The sequence below is a fragment of the Gracilinanus agilis genome, chromosome 3 (assembly GCF_016433145.1).
Source record: "Gracilinanus agilis isolate LMUSP501 chromosome 3, AgileGrace, whole genome shotgun sequence".
NCBI classification, from domain to species: Eukaryota; Metazoa; Chordata; class Mammalia; order Didelphimorphia; family Didelphidae; genus Gracilinanus; species Gracilinanus agilis.
The window spans coordinates 626,174,235-626,196,897 of NC_058132.1; the positions used below are offsets into that span (position 1 = coordinate 626,174,235).

The window sequence follows — 22,663 nt, forward strand, 5'->3', positions numbered from 1 at the left end:
CCTGACATCTCCCTCCACCCTTTCTCCCCTGGCACATCCATTTTGGGCAACCACCTCATGAGTTACACTCCCAAGAGTCCTCCTAGTAAGGAGGGGGTGGTGTGAGTAGCTTTGGTCCACATCCATTCAGCCAAAGGGGATTACCAGAGCACACTCCATCTATCTGATACCACCCCCCTTTACAAAATCAATTCAATGTGTAAGGTTCTATGTTAGACTCTGGGGATACAAAGGTAAAGATAGCAGGTTCCTGCCACTTGTCACCTCTCTGAAATTTCAGATTCCTCTTTCATAAAATGAATGGGGTGGATAGGATAATTTGTAAGGACAATTCTGGTTCTGTATTCTCTATGGGCAATTAAAATACCCAAGATTAAAAATCAGGAACTTGTATAATGTATGGTTATTTGCTCTATTCACTCTATTTCTGGTATTATTAAAACTGAATCTTTTTTGAATTCATCCAAAAACCTGGAAAAATACCTTTTCAATTCTGTTTTCCTGAGATTTCTTAAAGTAGATGGTGGAAATTCCAAGTTCTGAGGCTGCTATCCATTGCAGCGTGGCACGAAGTTCTGCATCAGGGCACTCTGGCTCCAGGTCAAAATTTATCACCAAAAGGTTTCTTTGGCAGCTGGCTGTTCCCACAGACAATTTAGAAGTACAGTCTGAGTATAGACACAAGCACAAATTTACTAGGTTTTCAGTGGCAATAATGACAGTCAATTTTTTTTTGTCAAATTATAGCATCTTGTCTTACCATCTATGTTTTCTGATGATTCTTTAAGGCATTCCTTTTCTTCTACCAGTTCACTTTAGCAGCAGAATAAAACAACAAGAACATGTAGTTGGTAATATACAGGAATAATATGATATACAGTGGAAAATGAGATGATGAATTTCCTTTCTACTTTTTTATTGAGGTCTTTTCCAACTCTAAATGTAGTAATTCTCTGACAGGCAGAATGATATAATGGAAAGAGACCTGGCCTTGGAAAGGGACTCTGACACTTACTAGTTTTGGGACCACAGTTTTCTCACTTCTCCTCTCTGGGTCTCAGCTATAAAATGGTGATGATGAAGCTCAACCTAACTTTTTCCCAGGGTCACCTTGGGGAAAATGGATTGTAAAACTTAAGGAACTGTAGAAATGTGAGTTAGGATTATTATGTAACAGTAATCTATGGGAAGATCATGATGAAGTCTATGAATCCCATTTGGAAAGTCAAGGAAAGTTGACCTAGATAGCAATGAGGATTACTGGACTATAGCAAACTTTATACCACAAAGGAAAAATGAAAGCAGAGAAAAATATGGGAGTTTTAATGGCAGGCTTTAGGATATGGTATTGCAAAAGATGCTCTTTTCCATTTTTTTTCTTTTCAATATATTCTCCACAAACACTCTTCACAAAAGAATATTTTAAATATTTTTTTAGGTATTTTTCCTTTTTATGTGACTGAGCCTTTCTGTTTGGGTAACTCATTTTTCCTGACCAAACAACCACATTGCCTTTTCCTAATCTGCTTCTTCCATTGTATGAGGAAGAGAAATTTACATTGCAGTTTGGAAAACATTTCTTTCTGCCTTCCACATTGATTTTCTTTAAAAGAAGGGGAAAGGGAGCAGCTAGGTGGCTCAGTAGACAGAGTCAGACTTGGAGAGAGGAAGTTCTGGGTTCAAATATGACCTCAGACACTTCCTAGCTGTGCAACCCTGGGCAAGTCACTGAACCCCAATTGCCTAGCCTTATGTCTTAGAATCAGTGCAATATGTGTATATATATAATAACATAATAACCAAGTATCTATTCTAAGACAACAGGTAAAGGTTTAAACAATTTTTAAAGGGAAAGGCAATCCAAAGACTACAGAGTCTAAATGGCAAAATCAGTGGTATTTGTTAGGCTGAAATCCCCTTGTCATACCTGCTACAGTCTCTAGTACCCAGTAGAGAGGCTTATTAAATGCTTATTGATTGATTAATGCCAATATGGTTGGTTTAAACTTTAAGTGATGAGTTATTTTAATGACATGTAGAATTATGTTTATTTATTATATTATAATATTGTATATTATATATATTATGTTATTTATTATATTTTTACCTTTTTTGACTAGAACTGGGAAAATGTATTTATTATTGATTGGAGAACATTTCCTTGTCTTCCTTAGACTCTGGTTGATAAGATTAAGATTCATTCACATTCTTTGGTAAGGTGGAGGGGATAAAAATAAAGGAACTTCAAAGTGACAGGTACCTTGTCCTTTGATTAATGCCCAATTGTTTAAAGAAGGAGAAGAATCCATAATATCAATGCCTCTTTGCAAAAGAATATTACATGGAGAAAGGACATAACATAATTTTTATACTTGTGGAGTCAGGAGAGGTTAGATTCCTTGATGATCTCTTCATCCCCAGAATACAAGACAAGAGTCCTGGGCCCACTAAGCTGAGCAAAAGGAAAAATGGTAGGTAAAGGAATGTTTGCTCAGGAAAGAGTTAAATGGAGGTCAAGGGAATTTTCCCAAGCTCTACTCCTTTTTTACTTTTTTTTTTTTAAACTCTTACTTTCTGCCTTAGAATCAATAGTAAATATCTTCTCCAAGGTAGAAGAGCAGTAAGGGCTAGGCAACTGAGGTTAAGTGGCTTCCCTAGGCTGACACAGCTAGGAAGAGACTAAGGCCAGATATGAACCCAGGCCCTCTCAACTCCAGGCCTCATTATCTCTCCATTTTGCTACCTAGCTGCTTCTCAAATTCTACTGCTTGACAAAAGATGAAATATATAATCAGGTGACAGCCATATTTCTACTTAAATGTCTGAGTGGAAGCTGGAAGAAGTTTAAATGGAAAATTTGAGTTGTTAAAATTTTAAGACAATCCTCTGAGTAAAACTATAGGCCAGAAGCCTGAGCAGCTGACTCTTAAAAATAATTTAGCTTCAAATGGGACTGGAGAAATAAGTCATAAGGCAATTTATACTTTTATCCTTTATTCCTTCTGGAGAGCTAGATCTCCACATGGTCACTTAACTGTAGATGCAATTTAAGGGGAATACTGACTGCACTTTTGAAACCCATGTTGCCCTTGTATTTCTTGGTATTTCACCCACATTTCTGGTTTCATGTTTCTAAATATGACTGTATTTCACTGAACTCTGATGCATATGTTAGGCATCCTCATGCTTTGAGGTAGCAGAATCATTGAGCAGGTATACATCTTTCATGGCAACAGACTGGTATTGGGGGACAAGCCTAGGAGGCATGTGCCCAAAGCAAATAAAGGGAAAGCCAGTTTCAGATGAAGGAACACTGTGATTTAGCTTGGTTCAATTCAAATAGACTTATACTTCTGTATATGATGCTAGAGAGAATAAAGAAAAAATTTTTGACTATACTGATTACATTCATCCAAATGTTTATATTGAAAGCTGGAGTTTATATTGAAACCCCTTTAAAGTTACGTTGCCAGGAAGCAGCTGGTGATGAAGAAGAGCCTAATTCTAATCTTATAATATTCTTGCTTCCCAGACAGGAAACATTAAATGCATTTTTCCATTAACAAATAATGTACTTAGAACAATAGTGTAGACATAGTTAGATCCATGGTTGAATGAATCTAGGATGATACAAATGGGTTTTCAGATGAAATTAAAGTAGTGTTTCTCAACATCAGTTCCGTTTCAGAGCTACTTACTTAATCATGGGAGAAGATGGCAAGTTTTCCTGATAAATTTCCAGATCCATAATGCCAAGACTGCTAGTGGTACTACTGTTGCCATTGCTGACAAAGCAAAAATTTAAATATTAATGCCAATCTTCACCATTTGGCCACATTGCCAATATTTTAATTCGGTACCCTAAAAGAGCACTTCCCTGGGGATAGTAGGGAAGCACCGCTCTGACCTTTACTTCCTTCAATTATTTATGTCCAGAGCAAAGAAAAATAACCAACCATGTAAGCCTGAAGCTCCATTCCAGGGAAATAAACAAATGCAGATATTAAGGGTATTTTTTTTCCACTTTAGAAGCTCTTTTCAACAAGCAGGGTTCTGGGTATGCTTGCAGAGATTCAAGTCCTACTGAACATGATGCATGAGGGAAATATTTGAATACTTGCAGATAGTGACCTGCAGTGGCCTTCTGGGGATGGAGGAAATTATTTGAATTCCCACAGAAGTTAGCACCTCAAATATTTACCCTTGCCATCTTGGAGGGGATTTTCCCCTGGGTAGTTAAAAAGGATGAGTATCTTGTCCCTTGTTTTCATAAGAAGTCACACCACTGAAGGAGAAATCAGTAGTATTAAGGTGCTATATAGCTTCTTTATCATAAACATCTTAGAAAACACCTGTCACCTTGTATGCCTCGGAGAAGGAGGTAGCAGAGATTGCATAATCCATAGAGGTTACACAATCACCATATGGTGTGTCTATGAGCCAGGCATATACTTATTGAAATGCACTATATTGGAGCCAAACTTTTAGAGCTCTGCCTGTACTTGTGAAATGGAATCAATCCAATTTCATTAAATCCAATGAGCTTTTTCACACCTTTTGTTTTTTTCTAAGGATACCTCTTGCAAGGAAGGTTTTCAAAGGGCAGTTGCCAACCTGTGATCTATTGTTGAAATCTTCCATGATGGGCACTAAGGTACCAACTGTGGAATCGTCTCTCCCAGGCTACCTAGATACTAACTTCTTGGACTGCAGGAATCTCAGGATGAAAATACAAAACAAAACTGTTCATTAAGGTAGCTGTCATTTCCTTTCTACCAAACCCATGTAGTCTCAACTGTTCAGCCATTTTTATCAACCTCACTCTTAGTACGCTTTTCCTTTTAGATCTGAAGTCCAGGCACAACGTATAACGTTTGGGAAGTGTGTCACTCTGTGAACAAACCAAGTAACCTGGATTAGATATGTTTGAGTTAAGTTTTCTAGTTGCTCTTCTAGGAAAGCCTGTGATTTGTCTGTAGAGTAGCCAAGAAATCTGAAGGCAGATTGTGAAGTTGTGGGTGAGAGTGTTTCAATTAGAAAACTTGCTCATTTTCTTTTCTCCACCTTGCAGAAGAGTGTTTTGTATAGTAAAGCTCTGGATGGTCCAAGCATCTATTTCCTTCCAAGCTTCATCTTTACCACCCTCTAGTTTTTCTATCCCAACACTACTCAGAGGGAAAGGGGCAGGGGGAACCAAGTCAAGTAATATATAGTACAGTCAGGAAGCATTTGCTTCATGTAAACCCAGCCTGTGTTCCATCTGAAATGTAACTGATTAAGGGAGAAAGTATTAAATTCAGAAATATTTTTCTTTCTCTATGCACAGAAGAAATATATATGTACATGTACATATATATGTGTATATATATATATATATATATATATTTATACACTCACACACAGTTTGTTGGATGCCAAACACTGTGAATTGTGTCTTGATGAATATTGTTATCATTCAGTTGTATTTGACTTCTTGTGACCTCATTTCAGACTTTCTTGGCAAAAATGCTGGAGTGGTTTGCAATTTCATTCTCTAGCTCATTTTACACATAAGGAGCCTGAGACAAACAAGGTTAAATGACTTGTCCAGGGTCACATAGCCAGTAGGTGTCTGAAGCTGGATTTGACCTCAGGTGTTTTGACTCCAGACTTTTGGTGATCTATCAGTATGCCACCTAGCCTGATAAATGATTGGTGTTTGACATCTAGCAAACTAGCTATAATTCTCCACCACGGAACAAAGGCAGCTTTTTGACTTGGCATAATGAGGTCATGGTGAAGATATTAAGATATTTTAGAATAATTCACAAATTCTTCTTCATTGTGTGAAGACTGGAGGAAGTTTTTTTTTAGTGTTTGTATTAGATGTTACTCAGGTGGTCTTGTGTACACATACACACACCACACCACACCACACATAAGGGACAAGTGCTGATTGTGGAATTTGCCATAAGTCCAGATTTCCCAAGGATCTAAAATGCAAGCAGAGAGATACCTCATGGATCTCTCGCTGAGCTGCAAATAGCTACTTGTGTCATCAGGGTTGTCTTCATCATTGACCAGCTGTGACCAGCTGCCTGTGCTTTCATCGCTGCTGCTATGAGGGTTCAAGGACTCCTCTGGGGTTCGGACTTCCACAGGGTTTTCAGGGTCAGGAACATTTTCGGCATTAAAGTCGGCACTGTGAAACACAAAATGTTAGAGACAACTGACACCAAGTTGAAATTTCCATGGTACTGACACATTACAAATTTGTGCTACTTTATATAATTGGGAGGAAGATGCTAAGAGCAATTAATTATAAAGTTCAAACTCAGCATTTAAAATTGAACACAATGTATAAAAGATGAATCTGCCAGTCTATTTGGCTGTACTCCAAATTTTGTGTCTAAATAATTAAAAAGTAATAATTTTCTAAAGCATGGGACATTTACTCAAAACAAATGAGTAGTTTTGCTCACTTCTTTGTGAAAAATTATATTTGAAGTATTATTCACAATATTTTAGCTGATTTGTTAGCACATCAATGTGAATTTTCCCAACAGCTTGGTGACACAGTGGTTAGAATGCTGGACCTAGAGTTGGAAAGACCTGGGTTAAAATCCAGCCTCAAGATATTCATTCTCTATGTGATCCTGGGTAAGTCAATTACACTGTCTGCCTCAGTTTCTAATCTATAAAATGGGAATAATAATAGTACTTATCTCTCAGGGTCGTTCTGAGGACAAAAGAAGCTAATATGTGTGTAACATTTTATAAACCTTAAAATGCTATGTCAATTCTATTTATGACTATTGATTATTATTCTATATATTTCCATTTAATTCTCCTATAATATGGCTTCTGGTCCCATTAGCTTACTGAAATTGACCTATAGAAGGTCACCACTGACCTTCATCTTGTCCTTTTCTCTGTCTTCATCCTTTACTCTTTTTGTAGCATTTTAACAAAGTTTACCATCCATTTTAAATTAAACAAAACAAAATAGATCCCTTCTACCTACATGCCATTTCATTTTCTAGTTTTATTATGATTCTAATGGTTCTTGTTCTTGCCTACCTTCTCTCCCTTCTCTCAGCCTCTAATCTTTTTTTTTTGTTTGTTTGTTTGTTTTGTTTTTTTTAAACCCTTGTACTTCGGTGTATTGTCTTATAGATGGAAGATTGGTAAGGGTGGGCAATGGGGGTCAAGTGACTTGCCCAGGGTCACACAGCTGGGAAGTGGCTGAGGCCGGGTTTGAACCTAGGACCTCCTGTCTCTAGGCCTGACTCTCACTCCACTGAGCTACCCAGCTGCCCCCTCAGCCTCTAATCTTGAGTGTTTTTAGAACTCTGCTCTCAGCCATCTCTTTCCTTGGTGCCTCTCTCCCCTATTACTGCTCCACTAGGGTATCAGCTATTTTATTTTTATTTTTGTTTTCCCTAGTGCCTTGTTCAGTGTCTCACGCCCAGCAGGTATCTAATAATGGTCATTGACTTGAGTATTTAAATAATATCCTACAATCAGAGAATGTAAAACCTGGAAGGAAGAAAGTATTTATTCCAAGACCATTATTTTACTGATAAGGAAGCTTGAGGTCAGAATGGCTTGTCCAGAACTGCACATATTTTTTAATGACTTGGGGCTCCTGATTTCAGGTTCAGGATTTTTTCTTCTGTCCTTTGAAGGTGCTATCACTGAAAGTCTCATTCATTGTCATGGCTCTATTTATAACCTCTAAGTGAACAATTTTTAAAACAGTCTTAATTTTTTATTCTAGCTCTGATCCCAGGTCTGTGCCTGTTTGACATTTTCACTTGAATATCACACTATTATTTCAATATTCAAAATTCTAGATCATATCTCCCCCTAATCACAAACTTATCCAAAACTTAGTCATCTTTCCAAATACTCTGTTTCTGTTTTGGGAACTGCTATTCTTTCTATCTCCCAGGCTGTTAACCTTGGAATTTTCTTGGACTTTTTATTATTTCTTTCTGCTTTCAAAATGTCTCCTGAATTTCCTTTCTTTTTTATTTTTGTTGCCACCACACTAGATAACTCTACCTACACTGATACAGTTTTGTCCCCCTTTTGATAATAAAGAATAAATATCCTTCTTCCTGTGAAAGAAGTCATCCTTTCATAAATCTGAAACATGTCCATCACTTGAAATTCCCCCAATTCTTTTTTAATAAGTCTTACTTTTAAACATTAAGTCACAGAGTTAGCAAACATAGTTCTTTTTTCAGATAAACCATCTAGCAATGCTACTGAGGAATAGCACAGGATAATAGTTCGTAGTGTTAGACTTAGAGCCAAGAGACCTTGGGTTCAAATTCTAGCTTTGGTACTTACTAGCTCTATTTCTTTGGACAAGTGCCTTACCTTCTCTGCAGCTCAGTTTACTCATATGTAACATAGGGCTAAAATAGTGCCTATTTGAAACAAAAAGAAGTCAAATCTGGAAGAAATCTGGTTTTAAGAACATGAGGAACATTAGAAAAATAGAAAATTTTCTCCGTTACTTCTTCAACTGCCATTCCTATGCTTCTTGTTTGGAATATTTTTGTTTGTTGCTACTAAATGTTTAATGGTCTTCCCTTAATAACAGGCATCAAAGGGGTTAATGAATGACTATTTTCAAAGAATGGTAAAATTCATTTTGAGATAATTTCAACCTATCAAGTGTCATGAATTTAAAGTAATTCCTGTGCTAAGCAAAAGTATTCTCTTATTTTTAAGCAATGAAATATCTATAACTGTAACAAGACTAATCAAGATTGCTTATATTCTCTTAGGCTATATTAATAGAATAAGTGAGTCCTGGTATTCTCTTTATCAAACCTTATCTGCATTATTACATTAAGTTCTGGGTGAGAGACTTTAGAAGGACACTAACAAACTTGGAACTCATTCAGAAGAGGGTGAGCAGGATGACGAGAGACTTGAAGCCAGGTCACATGTAGACCAGAACCACCACAGACTTTGACTCTGAGAGACTTACGGAGATATTATCAGTGTTTAAATATTTGATGAGCAGCCATATTAGATTTTGTTTGATCCAAAGACCAGAAGTAGGATTAGCAGGTAGAGGTTACAAAGAGTCAGATATTGGCTCAATATAAGGAAAATGGTTTTGTCCAGAGCTGTTACATGAAGTATTGAGTTTGTTGTTCTTGGAAGTCCTCAAATAGGCTGAGTGACTACTTGTTAGAAATTATTTAGAAGGGTAAATTTTGTCTTATGTAAGATTTTGGACCAGATAACTTTTGAGTTGTCTGATTCTGAAGTCTATGAATTAAAATGCTATGATTTTTTTCACTTTGTCATTTCCCCAATTTTTTTATACTTAAAAAAAGATATATTTTTTAAAACCCTTAACTTCTGTGTGTTGGCTCCTAGGTGGAAGAGTGGTAAGGGTGGGCAATGAGGGTCAAGTGACTTGCCCGAGGTCCCACACAGCTGGGAAGTATCTGAGGCCAGATTTGAACCTAGGACCTCCCGTCTCTAGGTCTGGCTCTCAATCCACTGAGCTACCCAGCTGCCCACCGAAAAAAGATATTTGAGTCATTTCTTGCTTTCAAAGTCTCCAGTTATAAATAAAAAACTCTTTTGAGTGTGGTAAATGTATAAAAAAAGTTACAATAGAAATTGATAATCCATAACACTGGGACACAGTTGTCTAATCTAGAGTGGGAATAAGATGGCATTGCTTGCCTTTAGGCAAGGAATCTAGACCAGAGAATTCCTTGAGCTCCCTTTCATCTCTAACATCTTTGGTAAAATGCTATTTATTGTAAAGGCTCAGTCCATGTCCATGACATGGTACGCCCAGCATTCTTCACTCACCTGTTGTTTGTGATGGAGCTTGCAGCTGTGTTTCTACCACTGTCCATTTCAGGGTCCTTTTCTCTGTTCACATCGTCATCTTTTGCTTCCGCAGTGCAGATGTTAGGGGGAGTAATGACTTCTGATTTTTCAGTAAGATCCTCCCTTAGATCTGTTTCAATCTGAATCAGAGGCACTTCCCTGGGGCAAGAGGTTGGACCTGTGTGACCCCCTAGACCAGTGTGATGGCTGGCGAAATGTTCTTTTTTACATCCTGCTTGTATTTGTTCCGGGGGAGTAGCTGCTTGGTTCGCAGCTGCAGTGGGAAGATGTCTGTTTTCTGTTGCCGAGTCTTTATTTGTGCAAGCGGAGGAATCCTGACGAGCCACCAGCATAATGTTTCCATTCTCCTCAGTGCTCGTACCTAATCTGTGAGCACACTGTTTTATGTGACAGGGAGAGCCTCTTGAAACAGGATCGGCATCTGTTGCTTCTGTCTCATCTGCTATGATCTTATTTTTTTGCATAAGGGCCTGAATCGAGTTTGTCCACGTCTCATGAATTAGCATGCTTGTGATTTGGTCTGTCTTCCCTCTCTGATATAAACAAGAGTCAGACTTGCAGAGGCCTGATGAAGACACATTGCTGACCGGCTGAACGCTCAGGAAGTCTTGCTGGCCACTCTGAGCAAAGCCATCCAGAGAGTTTGCCTTGACCGGAGCATTCACTGTGAGCTTGCCACAGGACGACCTGTGATCTGGTACAGAGAACTGTCTGTAACAAAACGGGGAGCGGGGAGAAGGAGGCAGCAGACTGGAACCCCAGTCTCTGCTGCTTCTGTTCGAAGACACGCTATCTCTGCTGTCTCTGTCGAGGTCCCTTAGCATGTACCTATAGAACTCTTCCGTTATACTTTCTGTGCTGGATTGCTTGGAGGGGCAGCTGGGCTTCACACTGAGATGTCCATTCTTCCGAGATACCTGCTGAAGAGCTGAGCTTAGGATGGTACTCGCATTCCTGCCAGCGTAGTAATCCAGGAGTAAGTCAAATCCCCTCCCTTCGTTTTCCATCTGATTCACCATGAACCTGGAAAACTCATCTGTAATGCTCTCACAGCTGGACTGTTTGGAGACAGAGCTGGCTCTGCTGACAGGCTGACTCAAGGTATTCATTAAGCCCAGGCTGTTTGCAAAGCCTCGGGAATCCGAATCCTCTTCGGGGATGCTTTCACAGCTAGAGGCTTTCACACGATTTAGCCTTTCGCCTAGTAATCTGTTTCGAGGATGATTCTGAGCTTGCCAAATTCCATCCACCATGGAAAACTCTGTCAGGTTCATAATCTTGGCAGCCACTTCATTCGCAAAGACACTGACAGAGTCTGGGACATCGTCAAGATTTATAGACTCATCGACGACCCTGTTCATGAGCCTCTCTTTGAGTTCAGGATGCTCATCCGTTTTTCTTTTTATCTCACTAAGTCGAGGGGGTTTGTGCTTCCTTACGATGGATCCGTTGGCCTGAGTTTCCTTCTTTCTTTTCAGGGTTCGACAGGACAGGCTTGGTGTCATCAGATACTCATTTCCCCTTTTCCAGGCACAAAACCAGGGTTGTTTTCCATTTGAATTATCCAGGCAGATTGCAGCTATTTCTGTTGCCATGGAGACAACAGTTTCTGCTAATTCTTCAGCAAAGTCTATTACACAGTAGTTATCTGTTGAACATTTAACCTGTAGCATGGGTTGAGACGGAAGCATTATGTTGCTCCCTAATTGAGAAAGGCCAGCTTGAATTTCAGTATTGCATTTTTCCTGGGTGTTGAGGTTGAACTCGCCATCGATCATTTCTTTCATCCCACTGCCTGGTAACGGATCTGAAAAGGATCTGAGTCCATTCCTATTGTGACTGAATCTCTGATTAGGATCTCTGTGGTAATCTCCAGTGTTTTGTTTTGGGAATCTTTTCTTAGGGGATGTTTTTGAGGCCAATGAATTGTAGGCATGGTTATTAAAAGGCAGTTCTGACTGAAGTATGGGGCCTTCAAAAATGTTTGGCATTCCTCTGCCATGATTATCACTCTTTGGTGGCATGACACCTCCCAGATCTTTGACAGCACCAGCATTGTACAAATTATTAATTGTGCTACTGTTGGAGTATTCAAGAGCTCTCTGGGCTGTCTGTGTTGCTGCTGTCTCTGTTAGTTGATGATCTATTTCTGTGCTTCTCCATCTGTTGTGCTCCTTAGAAAAGATGGGGGGATGCTCACTGAATTGGGTGATATTTCTCATCTTCTTGAAAGTGAAATACATTACATTGAAAAGCAGTTCATTTACAGTTTCCATAAGGATGTCCTGGTTATTCTGATCTGGAACCCCAGTAGCCTCAAAATCAGTCATTTTCATTTTCTGGTTAGCTTCTTCAAGTGAGTGCTTCAGGATAACACTGGATAAATCCTCTGCTAGTTCATCCCCAAGGATGTTGTCTGAGCAAGAGATCTGAGGCTTGGACATAATTTCAACAATCGTTCTGTTCATTGACTCCATAAAGTATCCAACGCTGCTATAGGCATTAGGCTTAGTCAAAACCAGAGATGCCTCCTTGAGAAGGGTCTCTGCAATGCTTTTGTTCAAGGTCTCCATGCTACTGCCCATGGCTATGCTACCATGGAGGGTGACTGCTGCTGAGGCCTCTGCCGCAGCCAAGAGACCACTTGATGCCACGGGATACTTATCTTCTTGAGTTTCCCCAAGACCACAAACAGCAACAGCACTGGCTACCTGAGTCATGCCACACAGGGCTGATGGAAATGAATATTCCATGCTTGTAGGGTCTGTAGGCTCTTGAGTGGTTTGTTTTTGAAGCTCCTCATTCCCCAGCATTTGACCATTAACTGCTGAACTTTCTTGCTCCAATCTGAATCTTTCAGTGGCCTGAGGACTGGAAATAGTTCCAATTACAGTAGCAGCACAAGCTAAAGCTACTTCTAGAGCACTCTGGGGAGATATGGTGGATTTTGCTTCATTAAGTTCACCTGAAATTCCAACTGAAGGATCAGATTGTGAGTAGTGGCTGAGGCTTGAGGGGTTTGTCCCAGGCCATTCAGATATAGCTTCACTGTTGTCTGGACTCTGCACAATGACTATTTTGGGAAGCTCCTGCCATGACCTAGGGAGCTCAAAGTCTTCTACAGTGCAGCCTTCTGAAATCAAAGCATTTTCCATGGGGGCATTTGCCACAGCATTAATAGGACATGGCGGTTGAGATTGGGACAGCCTAATAAATGCATCTTGCAGGACAGATTCTGCCAGATTGGTTGCGTATTCGCCAGTTGTTCTGCCCTCGTCTTGCAGAGGAGGATGAGATAGTTCTTCATTCTTCAGACCCTCTTCAGGATTTTGGTTTCTGTTATGTTTTGAGATGGTATCACATACAGATGTTAGTTCTTCCTTAACCATTCTCTCCAAATGTCTCTTGTGGGGAGATTGCAAGGCATGAGAAATTTCCACTGGACCTTTAGAGCTTTCTGCAGAATTACTAGTGGCTGGCTCCTCTTCTTCAGAAATGTCTCCTTTCTTTCGTGGTTGCTGGATTGATTGATCTGCATTAGGCAAAATGATTTCAACTGCTTTCTTCAATGTTCCTTCCAGATACCTTGAGGATTTGTGTGAAATGGCATTATCTTTGCAAATCGAATTTTCTTCAAAAGCATAACGTAATTTGCCCTTTTTGCAATTCAGATCCCCTTGAGCAGCTCCCTTTGACTTCTTACTTTCTGAAATATTGACTGAAATATTTACATTTTCATAACCTAAAGTAAAGAAAACGGAGTCAATATTAGCTTTTGGATAGAAAGTTGCCATTTTTTTTTTCAAAAAATAAACAAAAAGATGCCTATGAGGCAGTGGGTTGGATAATTTCCATTATAATAACATTTTTGGTGTTCTTTGGGAGAAGCAAACATTAGACTTAAAAGATTTTCTAAATTTGATTCTGGAAAGTCAAACAATAATAAAGCTTTTATCAGAGAGTCCAACATGTATTTAAACTGGACATTGGAAATTATTTGTATAATGAACATCATTTCATCCATTAGTAGAAAGTTACCAGAGAGCATTCTGGTCCTGTATCACTTCCCCTCTCCTCCCACCATTGGCTACTCACAATAACTACAAATGTCAGAGAGTTTAGGAGTTTCTTCAGTTTCTGACTTGTTACAGAGATTAGCTTTGACTATTTCATGGAATAGATGTTTAAGGGTAGTGGCAACAGCTTCTGGGCTCCCCTCTGTGAATAGCAGGAGAGTATTAGGATGAGGAGGATTTCATTATTTGTGGTTAAAGAAGCCCTTAAAAAGTTGGTTTTAGAATACACTTCTCATTAAACCTGCAGAATCTTGGCAGTTACAAAATATTGTTTAATCTATACCTTAAAGATAAGTGATTGGCCTTGGAGTCACTAAGTCCATTGTTCAAATCTAGCCTCACTAATTGTGTGACCTTGTGCAAGTCATTTATCTCAGTGCTTCAATTCTCTTATATGTAAAGTGAGGGCATTAGAATTATTATCTTCTATGATCCCTTTTGGAGTAACTAGGTAGTATAGCAGATGAAGTAGATGAAGACTTGGAGTCAGGAAGATCTCAGTCCAAATCTTATCTCAGCTACCGGCTGTATGACCTTGGAAAATCACTTAGTTCCTATTTGCTGCAGTTCCTCATCTATAAAAGAGGAACACACTGGAGAAGGAAAAGGCAAACCATACCAGTATCTTTGCCAAGAAAAGCCCAAGGACAAAAGACCATGGGTCACATAGAGTCAGACACAACTAAGCGAACAATAATAATGATTTCTTTAACTCTAAATCTATGTGATATTAAATAATATGCACAAAGTATTCTTGGTATAGGACAGCATCTCACCACCACACCATTTTATACTTGTTACTAAATCGATAAATAATACTAACTCATACCTCCCTTAACCTATCCGTCTTCACTCTAGTAAAAGGGGATGGTGGGGGGATAACTCATTCTGCTATATTCATGTGATTTCTATCTTGATGTAAATGCGTCTTGTCACCAGCAACATCCTTTCTATGAATAGAAAACGGAAGGGACGTGTTCAGAACCTTTGAGACTTTAAGCTTATAATGCCATTCTTAGTGAGTCCCTTGGAAGCGGGACATCCATCTTTGAATGATCCTCAATATTTATCTGAAGTAGATTAGTTCAGTGGGGAGAATATGGTATGTTTGATGATGTTTACCATTTTTATATTCATCCACTTCACTCTCATCCTCTAAATGCTCTGATGCTGTGAGAAAATCCTCTTCTATTGAGGACACAGAGCAGTTGGTGTCATCCTCCACCTTGAAGACATTGGTTTCCACATGTAGTTGTCTCTCCTGTACCAGCTCTAGGCCGATCAGAAATTTATTGATTTCAAAGATGATACAGTTGGTACTGTTTTGTCTGTTCCCCCTTGCACATTGAACAAGGCATATGTCTGGCAGCCAAGGATACTAGGGAAGAAAAGAGAAACCATTCATGAGAAAACTAAACCTCTCTTGATTTTCCCCATATTCATTCACAGATCTCTGTGGTAGATCCTGGGAGGAAAACTAGAACTTTGATTTGAGATTTTCAGCATCTTTGATGGTGCTACTGATGAGCTAATTGATTAAGAAGGAAGCTTGGTGAGTACAAGGAGATAATTCAGTATAAGGAAACAGCTTATACTTCGATTTGTTTCCTCACTTAATTAGAATGAAGTTCCAATTTCTTTCACTTTAGTATTTTATGTTTCTAGTTTGGTGACACTAAGGAAATGTATTGATTTATTTGAATTCTAACACTATGCTTCTGCCAGTGGCAATAGACTTCTATTTTCTAACAAGGAGCATTCTTATAGGATGTCCCTTGGAAGTGAGTCATCCATCTCTGAATGACTCTCATGATTTATCAGAAGTAGGTTAGTTCAGTTGGGTAGAAGATGGTACTAACGATGCTGAAGTCATGAATTTGATGCCTGGCTGGGTCTGTTAGCTTTGTTCAATTCTTTGGACACTGACTGTGACTGATGACCTTTCTTACTGTCTTCTCAATTCTCTGCAAGGTGTAATGGTATCTAATAATAGCTTGGTAATGAGCATTTTTTATTTTTTAAAGCACCTGGTAGGCAGAGAGGTTCATTCTTTTACCAACCATGTACAGGAACATGGGAACAGAGAGTGAAACGGCTACAAAAATGTGGGTCCTGTGTCATAGTTCTGTACCTGAGATCAAAGGTGAAATAAGTCTCCATAAATAACTTTCTCCAACTTCTATCCTCATTCTTCAGTGAATTTATGAGAATACTAACTTCTGCATAAACACTTTGTTGCCATCTGAGATAAGATCAAGCTCTAGAATTTCTGGGCACTGAATCCTGAGATTAGTAGGGGGTCAAGCAAATGACAACAACTTAATCATCTTTACCAGGAAGGCTTTGCTGATGAATACCCACTGGGCAAAGGCACCTTTTCCTTTCTCTCTTTACAGATGCTATCTTATTTGATCTTCACAACAACCTCATGATGCACAAACTATTATTGTCTCTATTTTTACAGACAAGAGAACTGAGACTGAGATGATGAGTGGACTTACCCAGGGTCACACAGCTAGTCACTGTCTGAGGCAGGATTTGAATTCAAGTCTCTCAAATCTACCACTTCATGATTGATGAAGACCCGTAAAAATAAATTTGTCTAGGATTTAACAAAGTTCTTCTAACTCTAAATTCAGTGCTGTTCTTTCTATGCGCATTATCTATATGGGGAGTTTGGGTGTGTGTAAATGTATAAGGTGAGCAATGAATTTTAAAGGGAGTGCTAAGATGGTTGAAGCATGATGCAAAGTGTAGGAGATGATGAGAATTCTTTAGGAGGAGGAGAATGGAAAAGTATATTAGCAGTTAGCTAATGATCCTCTATCAAGATGCTGTAGTTAACATGAGTTGCTGTGCCCAGAATTTTGAATGGGTTTTTGATTGATAAACTTTTACTAACTTTTTTTAAACCCTTACTTTCCATCTTGGAATCAATACTGTGTGTTGGCTCCAAGGCAGAAGAGTGGTAAGAGCTAGGCATTGGGGGTCAAGTGACTTTCCCAGGGTCACACAGCTAGGAAGTGTCTGAGGTCAGATTTGAACCTAGGACCTTCCATCTCTAGATCTGGCTCTCAATTCACTGAGTTACTCAGCTGCCCCCTTTTACTAACCTTTTACTTTTCAATCAAATTCTCCTTGTTCAAGTGAGATTGATTAAAGATAGGTACATATAGCTGTAGAGTCAGTCCTACTCAGTGTCAACATCCATTTGCCAAGAGTTACTTGAATGTCAGTGGGAATTTTGCAAATGAGTAATGGGTTTGTTGGAGAAGCTAGGTGGATGGATAGAATGGATAGAATACCAGGCCTGGAGTCAGGAAGACCTGAGTTCAAATTCAGCCCCAGATACTTACTAATTTGTATGACTCTGGGAAAGTCACTAAACCCTGTTTCCCTCAGTTTCTTCATCTATAAAATGAGCTGGAAAAGTAAATGGCAAATCACTTCAATATCTTTGCCAAGAAACCTACAAATGGAGTCACAAAAAGTTGGACTGGACTGAAAAATGCCTGAAAATGAGGTTTTCTCAAAGATGAAAGCACAGGGAAGTGGCGCTTTGGTTTCAATTCATTAATATTTTAAGAAAGGAAAAGGAAGACTTCAAGGAAATTTCCTATGCAAATAAATACCTCAAGAGAATGAGTTCCTACATGAATTGTATTGTTAGTCTATAAAACATAATGTCACTCAATCTGTGGATAATTGACAAACCAAAAATCTTTTGAAAAAAGAAAAGATATTTGACTGACCTTAAATATGCCAAAAAATACTCTCTAATCAAACTTATTAGTGTACATATACTTAATACTTGCTACACTGAAAAGAAATGGGAATTGAGGGGTTGTCCATTAATTGGGGGAATAGCTGAACAAGTTTTAACAAATGACCATTATGGAATACTATTATTGTGCTATAAGAAATGACAAGAAGGATGATTTCAGAAAAATCTGGAAAGACTTACATGAACTGACGCAAAGTGAAGCAAGCAGAACCAAAATGACCTTGTACACAGTGTTCAGCAATATTTTTTAATGAACAACTGTGAATGACCTAATTGTTCTCAGCAAAGCAGATCTAAGAAAATCCAAGAGATTCATGATGAAAAATGCCATCTACCTTCTGAGAAAAAAATAATATAGTCTGAATTCAGACTGAAACATAGTATATTTCATTTTTTTCTTCTTTGATTTGAGATCTCTTCCACAAAATGACTAAGAAGAAAAATGTGATTTGCATGATTACACATGTAAAATCTGTATCAGATTGCTTACTATCTCAGGGAGGGGAAGGTAAGGGAGACTGTGAGGGAAGGAAGGTCAGAAGAAAGGAGAGAATTTGGAATTCAAAACTTAAAAAAGAATGTAAAATTCTTTTTACATGTCATATGAGAAAGATAAAATATTGTTTAAAAATACTTGCTATATTTAATTAGGAAATATTTTAGCATATTTTTATTGGCCAAATATAGGTTCAAATATAGCCTATCAATAAATGACCCCTAAGTATTTATCCTAAAAATCTTGAACTGATTCTGATTTCTCTTCATGGAGAGGGGAGTCATTATGGATAATGAAATGTATTGATAGAATCAAAGTTAGAAAGAATATTTTTCTGTAATTTGCACAAATTAATGCATGAACTCTGTCCTAATTATTGGATTATAGAATCAAAGATGTAATTGGCTGAGATCTTAAAGGTCATCTAATATGGTGCTCTCATTCTGCTTGGAAGAAAACAGTCTCATCAAGGTTTAAGGACTTGCTCAATGACACAGAAGCAGAATGAAGCAGAGCTGTACTTTGAACACATAACTTCTAAATTCCCCAATTTCACTTTGCAGTAATTTTGTTACTATATTGTAACCCAACCTGACTGTAATTTCACAAAAATCCCACTGTCCCACAAAGAACATAAATTCGTACATTTAGAGCTGAGATGACTTTAGATATTATCTAGGCCAGCCCCTGCCCTCATTTTACAGATGAGAAATGGAGACCCAAAGAATTTGACTTGCCCATGATCCCAAATGGAGTGACATGAATGAGAATTCCACTTGAGGTCTTCTAACAGCTCTAGTTCCAAATCCTAGCACTTTGTCTTTGTTTCCTCTACATTTGGTCAAATGTTCCTAACTGTCCCCAGTATCATTGTTTTCCCTAACATGGTGTTTTCTTGGAACCAATTAATGATGTCAGACAGGCTATATTTCTACATAGGGAAAGGAGTAAAAGAAGGCTCAAATTCAAACCCTTAGCTTAGATCCAGTGCAGGAGGGGAAACCATAAGCATTAAGGGGAATAACACATATAGAATTGGAGAACCCAGTAGGGGACATAAGTGTTTGGGAAGAAGAAAAAGAGGGCAGAGTTCTCAAAAAACAGTAGGAGGGAATCAAAGACAAATTTTGCCTACTGCATAATTTTGCCTGGAGTTGGCCTTACCACCTACCCATTTTTTCCACACAAATGAGAATGCCCCTGGAAATGAGAACTATAGAGGAAAAGAAAAAAAATTCAAGACCTTGCTGGAGGCACAGATGTGTTTTAGTCATTTTATGCTATGCTGTTTTTTTGAGGGGGGAAGCAGTTATTTTTCAATTTGTGTTTGTTCAAATTGCAGGGCTGGATTTTTAAAACATCTATTATTCTAAGCCTGCCTTTGTCAGCCCTATATTAAACTCCATCTTTACCACTTTGGGTTGCATGACATCTTAAACTCTTTTGAGAATTTTAAACATGTTAAAGATTTTAATTTTCATAGTCAAATACGTTTCACAGTCAAATGCCTTATTTTAACAAGCTCATGATTTGGTGGAATTACTCAAGTGATATCTATCTCCTGACAAAACTACATACCACTCATGTCTAACCTAGTTGGGTCATCAAGACCAGGCACATTCTGTTTTCCAGTGTAAAGGAGTTCCCTTGCATGTGATTTCCTGAGCATCGCATTTAATTACAAGGGTCAACCTGACTTTAAGCAAGAATGAGAGATTTTTGTATAAAAGGAAATAACATTCTCTATCAAATGATTTTATTTAATGAAAACATGCTTAAAAATATTCCTTGCTGGACTCAACATTAATAAAGTATAGAATATCAACAGCAAGGCTGTGGAAGCTTTTTTGGGAATCAGTAACTTCAAAATAACTTTCAACTTGACTAAATTCATTTGATACTGGAATTAATTGCCATATCAACTGAAGTGTTACTGTTAAGTTGAATAATATTCTCTGTTACTACCACGTCATGGAAAGTTGGATATTTATAGTTATTTTTTGAATTGCTTCATCATGTGGGGAATTCAGTTCTGGGCTTGAGGCTCAATGACCTTAAGCAAACAAAGAAACTCATAAGTCAGAGATACTATTGCAATGACACTTTTCCTTATAGTCCACTATTGTTGTTTTCTTGTCTGATCTAAAATTACTCCTTATCTCATGATGAAATATTCCAACTTTCACCTTCAGACTTGGAATCACAATGTTTAATAGCAGCAATAATACTAAATGAACAAACATTTATTAAGCAGAACCTTTTGTTTGATACTAGGGATACAAAGTTTTCTGTTCAGTTGTTTTTCAATTGTTTTCCTACTCCTTGGGACCCTATTTGGGGTTTTCTTGGCAAAGATACTGGTATTGTTTGCCATTTCCTTTTCCAGTTCATTTTATAGATGAGGAGACTGGGACAAAGAGGGTTAAGTGATATGGCCAGGGTCACCCAACTAGTAAGTGTCTAAAGTTGGATTTGAACTCAGGATCAAGAGTTCTCCTGACTCCAGGCCCTGCACTCTATTCACTATGCTACTTAGCTGACCTATACAAAGACTAAAAATGGCTTAAAAACTAAAAACTAAGGTCAGAAAAAGAAAGCAATTGCTGCACTCAAGAAATTCACATTTTGCTGGAAGTAAGGAGAAGAAATGTGTACATAGAGAAGTAATATAAAATATCACAGAATAGATAATGAAGTAATTTATGATGAGGGACAGCACTAGCAACTGGTGGGGGTGGTTAGGGTTTAGGATAAGCCTTCTGAAGAAGGTCGCCTTGCAGCTGAGCTTGATGGAAGCAGGGGACTCTAAAGGTAGCCAGGTGGTACAGTGGTTAAAATACTGTGCCTGGAGTCAAGAAGACTCATCTTCCCGAGTTCAAATCTGGCCTCAGACACTTACTAGTTTTGTACACTGGGCAAGTTACTTATCCCTGTTCACTTCAGTTTCCTCTTCTAAAGATGAACTGGAGATGGAAATGGTAAACCACCCCAGGATCTTGCCAAAAAAAACCCCAAATAGGGTCAACAGTTATTAGATACCACTGAACAATTTTTAGTTGCAATATCTTCATTTCAGCAGCAGTGGTACACTAAGATAGAAATTTTTTTTGTCATTTGAAATGGGGAAAACTACTAATTAGCCATAGACTTACAAATGTTGCTTTTGAAGGTTTGCATGTGAAAAAATAAACAAAGTCACTAATGATGGACTTTTTCTCTGATAATTTTAGGATTACAACTCAGAAAATGCTTGTATCATTGTAAATTATATAGGATTATGGCTTAATTCTCTTCCTTCCTTTCTGATTTCCTTTCCCCCCTTCTTTATCCTTCTCAAATGATTAGTTGCTGAGAACGAGAAGTTGCTGGAACGTAAGACGGACCTACCAATAGGTTTCTGCATAGATTCAAGTAAATTGTATTACACTTGTACTCTGTTTAATGTTCTGCCCTTAAAAAAGTAAAAGGCATTCATAATATTTGATGGCCCAACTAGATTCCTAGCAACACTATGCAATATAAACATAAATGAACATTATGCTGAAAGACATAAAACTTCTTTGATCTCTACAACTAAAGAGATTTCACTGGTGTTCTGTTTTTGTGTTTAAGTTCTTTTAGCCTTCAAAAATGAACATTAGTATTTCTGGTATTGCTCACAAATGTCTTTTTCAACTTATTTGGGAGAAATTGGGATAAGGTAAGCTCTAATTTTAGATTTATTTTGAAAAAAAAAAACACACCCATGGTGTCTCTAAAGGAGACCTTACCTCCCTCCTCCCCTTCCCACCCAGATTATTTTATCAATCTTACCTTGGAAACTTCAAAATCAGCTTGGAGGTTTCCAGAAGATAATCCACTCAAAAGCACAATCTCGTTTTCCTTTGGTTGTTGGACATTCATGGAACTGATAAGTTTTGGGAGATCTGGTGACACATTGACCAATTTCTGTGGAGTGAAAATATTACTTTAGCTCAAATTTGTAGCATTTCACTCTTTTAAATAATGTCATTTATGCAATGACTTATTCAAGTGAAATACTTTCAATAAAATTTTCCCTTTACCCCCATCCCAATATTCTGAAGTTGCTTTAGTTGTTAAAATAATTTATTTCCTAACAAGAACAAGAGCATTCATTTTTTGAATCCACTGAGGTTAGAAATCATTGAAATAGATTTGAATTCAAGCCTGAATATTCCAGTTAGATTAAGGGAAAACCCTTAGCTATAAAATAAGAGAAATAGGACATATTTCTATAATGATGTTTTAAAAACCTTTTTGTATTTAAAATATCATTAAATATAATGTCTAGGATATAAGAAGCTTGTTTCTAAATAATAATAATAACTAATTAGCATTTATATAATGTTTTTTTTACATTTATTAATATTCATTTTTAACATGGTTACATGATTCATGCTCCTCCTTTCCCCT

The 22,663-nt window shown here is 37.9% G+C and overlaps 1 protein-coding gene across 1 annotated transcript in view; it reads right to left on the reverse strand.

The window, feature by feature from the left end:
* The window catches only part of LOC123241950 (SPHK1 interactor, AKAP domain containing), a 126,461-nt gene that overhangs the window by 14,818 nt on the left and 88,980 nt on the right, over window positions 1–22,663 (reverse strand). Inside the window, exons 4-10 of the mRNA XM_044669451.1 lie at window positions 22,043–22,196; window positions 15,072–15,327; window positions 9,832–13,615; window positions 5,996–6,181; window positions 3,699–3,785; window positions 761–813; window positions 484–668 (exon numbers count right to left, since the gene is read on the reverse strand). Of these exons, the coding sequence (XP_044525386.1) occupies window positions 484–668; window positions 761–813; window positions 3,699–3,785; window positions 5,996–6,181; window positions 9,832–13,615; window positions 15,072–15,327; window positions 22,043–22,196 (4,705 nt within the window). The remainder of the gene's footprint in view (window positions 1–483; window positions 669–760; window positions 814–3,698; window positions 3,786–5,995; window positions 6,182–9,831; window positions 13,616–15,071; window positions 15,328–22,042; window positions 22,197–22,663) is intronic.